At 44.4% G+C, this 6785-nt stretch overlaps 1 protein-coding gene across 6 annotated transcripts in view; it reads right to left on the reverse strand.

Moving 5' to 3' along the window:
* The window catches only part of MSI1 (musashi RNA binding protein 1), a 33117-nt gene extending 27345 nt beyond the window's left edge, over nucleotides 1–5772 (reverse strand). For 5 of the 6 annotated variants that reach the window (XM_075320450.1, XM_075320446.1, XM_075320439.1 and 2 more), the window contains exons 1-4: nucleotides 5666–5768; nucleotides 4355–4395; nucleotides 4002–4083; nucleotides 3825–3909 (exon numbers count right to left, since the gene is read on the reverse strand). In XM_075320450.1, coding sequence (XP_075176565.1) covers nucleotides 3825–3909; nucleotides 4002–4083; nucleotides 4355–4395; nucleotides 5666–5724 — 267 coding nt within the window. In that variant the 5' untranslated portion in view covers nucleotides 5725–5768. Of the gene's footprint in view, nucleotides 1–3824; nucleotides 3910–4001; nucleotides 4084–4354; nucleotides 4396–5665 lie in introns of all 6 variants that reach the window. The other variant, XM_075320459.1, reaches the window with a different exon arrangement.
* Between the last annotated feature and the right edge of the window lie 1013 nt (nucleotides 5773–6785).

The raw sequence follows: 6785 nt of genomic DNA on the forward strand, positions 1-6785 counted from the left end.
TAAATCCGCACCTTTGAAAAGGTGCGGATTTTGCGGGAAAGCTGCGGATTTTGATGCAGAAAAATCCGCAGCTACATTCTCCCGTGGACACATAGCCTAAGACGCTGCGTTTGACGCAGCATCAAAGGCTCATCGTGGGAACGCAGCCTTATAAGAAATGATTATTACCACAACACCAGATCTGGAAGGACAGTAGGGGCATATCAGACCAGGGTCAGATTCGGCGTGGACTCTGCAGCCCTCACCGAGTCGTCATGAACTGGGGAATGTTTGTGCTTCTGGGCATCAGGGGAGAGAAATCAAAACAGGAGATAGAATATCCCAACAATACCCCTTTGTCATGACATTCCTCTGTGCTATGTCAGCAAAGGCCAGGAAGATGCTATTAACTGAGAAAGCTGCAACTCAGCGCAGGAGGGAATGCACCAATTTCACATCACTAAACACAAGTCACTATTGTTACAGGTAAATGGCACAGACACCTGTAGCATTCAGTAGCAGGAGAAGAGACAGGAAGAGTACAGACAGACAGAGACGGCATTACAGGGCATTCTGAACTTAAAAAAGGCTTCATTCCCACATGGGTCCAGTTACAGGCACATAGAAGGTAATGACCTACATGCAGCTTCAAAAAACGAAAAAGTACAATTTACCAAAGCATCGGCCTCCAGATAACTCTATCTACCAATATCAAATCCACAGATAATTACGGCACAATTATATACAGTGAACACTGGAGCAGTTGTGTACTGAGATACTCTGTCCGCAAAACAGGTATACAGTGATACAAGTATACAAAGTAAGACGTTTATACCGATGGTCCATTGTCACTAATTGTACTCTACACTTCTTTTATATGCTAAAAATAGCAGAATAATTCCCTAAAATGTTTTAAAAAGCGTCGTATGGTGAAAAGGTGTTAAAGGGTTAAGGCTATGTGCGCACTAGAAAGTGACATTTTCTTAAAAAAACGAACCCTCTGAAAGAATCTTGCATCCGCGATTTTGCCGCGATTTTCCGCAATTTTTACCATTATCTGTGGCAAAAATCGCGGAAAAGAAGTGACAAGCACAATAATTCCGCAGCGGAAAATCCGCGGGTATAAAAAAAACGCAGTGTGCGCACAGCATTTTTAAAAACCCATAGGATTTGCTGGGGAATGACTGCAGCAATGTTAGACACATTTTCTGCAGCAATTCCGCGGCAAATCCACGGTAAATCCGCAGCGTGTGCACAAGGCCTAAAGAAGTTTATTAGTTGTTCTTAATAAAACTGATATATTATTAATTGGAAACTAAAATCTGATCGGAAGGAATTCACACTAATGTACGATTTATGGTCAACTTACTAATGGCTAACTTTTGCATTTATTATGATTTTATTATGACTGTTTATATATCACCAACATATACTGTAGCATTTTACAGACATTTTCCTCATTGGGGCTCACAACTTAAATTCTCCATCACTATGTCTTTGGATTGTGGTTGGAAACTCATGCGAAAGAAAAAGGGAAAACGTGAACTTTGATCTTGGTGGGTTTTGAACCCAGGAGCTCAGTGCTGTATAACCAGGGCAGCATGGTGGCTCAGTGGTTAGCACTGCAGTCTTGCAGCGCTGGGGTCCTGGGTTCGAATCCCACCAAGAACACTATCTGCAAGGAGTTTGTATGTTCTCCCTGTGTTTGCATGGGTTTTCTCTGGGTTCTCCGGTTTCCTCCCACACTCCAAAGACATACAGATAGGGAATTTAGATTGTGAGCCCCAATGGGGACAGCATTCCTGATGTATGTGAAGCGCTGTGGAATATGTTAGTGCTATATAAAAATAAAGATTTATTTGATTTTTTTTTTTAAAACCACCGTATAACATAAACCCTAAATTTTCTGCAATGTATACAACCAATATAGTAAAAACAATGTATATTTCAAAAAATTCACCATGTTTAGTAGTCTTGACTTATCAAGTCACGATGAACACTTTTATATCGCAGTCCCATTATTTAAAATAACCATCCTCCCCTGATTTTGCTGACGTAACCCTCCGCAGCTCCAACCAAGCCCTCTACTCCTCCAACCGCAGCTATATTATAAAGTGTCTACATTTGCATCTCTTCTGTTTCCAACTGTTCTTTGTATGAAACACACACTTGTCCCCTCCCAGGTAACAAAAGAAACTTCCCATCCAAGAAGCTGGGGACAGCAGCATGAGCTGCACTTCTCCCCCTCCCCCTGAGTCTGCAGAGACACAGTCCCCTGAGCCCCACCGCTCTGGTGATAAACAAGAGCCCACCGACTGGGACACGCTGCACTGGGCTGAATGGAAAGTGCCAGGGAGTTGATGGAATGACTGCACTAGTTCCAAAAAATCATCCATCACTAGCAAGGAGAGAAAAAAAAAAAAAAAAGAATATCACCCCCCAAAAAAAGAGATCAGGTATATAACATATCAGAAGAACGAGACCTGTGATTTTCTTTTTTCGCCCCAACTAGAGTGGCATCACTTGGATATTGTACAGCGCTGCAGTATAAGTTGGTGCTATAGCAGGAAATAAGTAATAACAACATGATGTAAACAGGCAATGCATATACTGATGTAAGCCAGGCTTACTGATCCCCGTGCACGGATTTCTACCTGCTGTAAATTCACTGGGGAGAAGTGCTAAGGATAATGACAACCTGATGAAAGCTCCTCCTGCCACCTGAAATGTTCTGGAAGAATTGCATGGCGAAATTCTCTGCATCCCTGAAAATTAGAGCTTGCCTCATCAGACGACATTTATCGACCCCCCCCACCCATGTTAGTATAGTTACTGTTAATGTATACCTATATTTTTTTGTTTTATTTGTTTTGGTATTTTTGTTTTGTTGTTTACTTTTTGATTAAACACAAATAATAAATAAATAAATAAGTCTCCTGCGTTACAGTGTATAATTACTTTATATGAGCCAAATGGGTATCGGCTTATGACAGGTCTCCTGTACCCCAGATGATGCTTGGAAACATTTCTAAGTATCTTGGAAGTTAGAGCCTTTAAGTAAACCAGTCGTTTTCTATTGTGAAAAGTAACTAAGCGTACAACCTTCTTCATCAAATACGATGGCAATGAAATCATGGATGTCTACATCTAGCGTAGGATACAAACAGCAAAACAACAGTGTAGTAAACTACTATCGGTAACTACAGATTTCTAACAATTCATTTCATGTCATAAAAAAGAATCATATGGCGAACACACAAACATGTATATCTTAGAAGGAAAAAAATGATAGAATAAATAACTAAAAAGCTAAGAGACATTAATGGATATGTGATAGGAAAGCAGTTGTACGAACTGACGACCTTCTAAGATCTGGTCTCCAGTACTGAACACAGCAGTCTAACTAGGTTCTTTTTAGTGATCTAGTATGTGGCATCACTAATGGGAATGACACAACCTATACAACACAGTATCATACCTGCTTTCCCCCACATGCTGTCTAAATTGCTTGCCTGCTAAACAAAAAAGATACTTTACTTTTCACACAAATGACGAGCAAGTCCGTATCATCGACAGCGGTTGACGCCACCGCGCCACTAAAGCTGGAGATCACCTATGAACTTTGCACCGGCGGTAAATCGGCTAAAGCCTGTGCAAAGCGTAAACCTTTGTGCCAACTTATTGGCTAGCGGACTGTAGGCCTCGGTGATTATCCACTCCGACACCATCTTATATACATCAAATATACTTGTAATGACAAACACCACAATAATGTTATGTAAACATCCAAATAAAACACGTCTCAGAACATCTTACAGTCTTAAGTGCTGAAATGATTCCCATACCGTCTTTGAGTCCAGTTCATGTCTTGATTGAGCAAGGACTTTGTCCACTCCGGCCTGGTCCATAAAAGTGACGAATCCAAAACCCCTAAGGAACAGCAACGTGAGGAAGAATGAGACCAATGACCTACGTGACCTTAGAAAATAGCGCACCATATCAATAGTTATACCGAACCTCACCTGGATCTCTTGGTTAATGGATCTCTCATGACAAGACACTCCTTCACATCCCCGAATTGACTGAAATACTCCCGCAGGCCCTCTAGAAACACAAGAGCAGCCTATCACAACCAAGCGAGGCAGACGGATCCCAGAATGCAACAGAAAATCCAATCACATCGTGTCCAAGCAAAAGGGAGAGGGAGAACGCGATGGAGGGAGGGTGCACATATGAGGGAGAAAGAAAGAAAAGGGTGGAGAACACAGGGAAGAAAAAAAAGGGGTGAAAAAGTACAGGGGTGCTAACACTTCAGAACCCGAACATTCTGCCCGCCCCATACTCCGAACACACGATGTGCCGTGATTCCGCTCACCTTGTGTCGTCTGCCAGCTCAGTCCCCCGATGAACATTTTGCTGGAAGGACAAAAAAGGAACACGAAGAAGCGTCAGGAAAGATGAACAAAAGGCAGGCGCTAAGTCAGAACTTATTTGTGCGAACGTGTAGATCACACGACAAGGACATCAGCAGGGACGTCTCGCTGGATCTGGTCTTCAATAACGTTAGGACACTGCAAAAATACCTGAATAAGGAATAGCGGTAAAAATGTAAACCGGGGGCAAGGGCTGGAGATAAAAAGAGAGGGCCTCAGAGCGCCCACCGCCGCGACGACCGGCTGAAGGAACAAACAGTCATATATTAATCATACCGCAAAGTGCACTACATGATCACAATAAAGCTCCATTCTAAGTAACCTTCCAAAGTTTCTAAATAAGACGTGGTATAATAGTCTCCAACGACACCGCTGTCCTAAAACATTCCTAAATTCTGCAATGACCGCCAGACTTCCGACACCCAGCGAGACACACACACATATATATATATATATATATATATATATACATTCACATATAAAGACACATACAAATATATATACACATGCATATACACATATAAACACACATACATACACATGCATATATACATACACACATACATACACATGCATATATACATACACACATACATACACATGCATATATACATACACACATACATACACATGCATATATACATACACACATACACACACATTTATTCATATATATATATACAGTATATAGTGAATGTGAATGAAAACAAATATCATTACAAGCCTGTAGAAACTCCTGTACTTATAGATGTGACTTTTGGGACCATTAGGAAACTTTAGAGGCGACATTAACCCCTTCTTCGCCCTGATCCCGAGTTATTCCACTACAGGAGGATGTCCCCCATTCGTCTTGGATGATCCTGTACAGTATAAGATGCGGGGTACAGAGGTTGGGTCAGGGCTGGTGCTCCCTTATACACAGGATTACAGGGACAGGCCAGAGGATACCCATCATCGAGGGCACATGCCAGTCTTAGGTACACCCATCAAAGTGCCACTTAACTTTGGCTGCACAGGGGGCTCCAGGAGCCGCAGCCGTCGTCCTGCCCTGTACACCCCTCCTGCAGCCCCATAGGGTGACACCACAACTCCCATGCGATCACCGGTGTGGCCTCTGTACTCCTGTCCCTGCACATTAGGTCCTCATGTACCCAGGTACCTCCCCTCGGAAGATGCCCTCCTGCGGCCAGCACAGCGCAGAGCTCGGAGGTCACACGGCGGCTCCTGGCACGGAGGTGAGCCGAGCTCCTTACCAAGGGTCGTGCGCAGAGTCCGGGGGCGACAGTCCGGGCTGGGGCGCTTCTGTCTCCATTCGGTCTCTGGCGGCTCCTGAGAACGGAGGCAGCTCCCGGGACAAGAGGATGGAAGGGGGCGTGGCGACCCCGCCCACCACAATACAGCCACACCCCCTCTGGGACAGAACCTAGCGGTTTATCCAAAAAGGAAGCGGCGCTGCACAGTAGACCCCGCCTCCTCTGTACCGCTATGCCCCGCCCCCTGACCTGGAGCCCTCCCTGACACCTGCCCCCACCCCCCTACTGAGCCAGCTTGCCATTGACTGTCCCTAAAGCCACTGGAAAAGTGTTGGGGGTGGGGACGACATTCCACCCGGACATATACAGCATGAAGAGTGACCATCAGCCGTATAAACAGTGGCATCCAGCCCTGTCACCCCTCACTGCCCACCTGTGCTGCTGCCATGTGCAGCATGGTAAGAAGAAGTCCTGATGTGTCCAACAGTAGGAACAACCCCCATCATCCGCATCATCATTCAGTAGTGTGAAGTTTCCCCTCTGCCTGCACTCAGCACATTACCCTGGCAGAGGCAGAGCCTGGGCATGAGCTGAGCACACATGGACGAGGCAGGAGATTGTGACCTGTTCAGACGTGCCAAGCATTGGCTCTCATTCACACCTCAGCGATTTTTCATGTATACAATAAATAAATGGACCTATTACCATCAATGTCTTGTCCGTGTGTCCATTATTACCATCAGTATTTGGTTCGTGTGTCCATTATTACCATCAGAGTTTGGTCCGTGTGTCCATTATTACATCAGAGTTTGGTCCGTGTGTCCATTATTACATCAGTGTTTGGTCCGTGTGTCCATTATTACCATCAGTGTTTGGTCCGTGTCTCCATTATTACCATCAGTGTTTGGTCCGTGTGTCCATTATTACCATCAGTATTTGGTCCGTGTGTCCATTATTACATCAGTGTTTGGTCCGTGTGTCCATTATTACCATCAGTGTTTGGTCCGTGTGTCCATTATTACCATCAGTGTTTGGTCCGTGTGTCCATCATTACCATCAGTGTTTGGTCCGTGTGTCCATCATTACCATCAGTGTTTGGTCCGTGTGTCCATCATTACCA

This window comes from Anomaloglossus baeobatrachus, chromosome 1, assembly GCF_048569485.1.
Source record: "Anomaloglossus baeobatrachus isolate aAnoBae1 chromosome 1, aAnoBae1.hap1, whole genome shotgun sequence".
In the NCBI taxonomy this organism is placed as follows: domain Eukaryota; kingdom Metazoa; phylum Chordata; class Amphibia; order Anura; family Aromobatidae; genus Anomaloglossus; species Anomaloglossus baeobatrachus.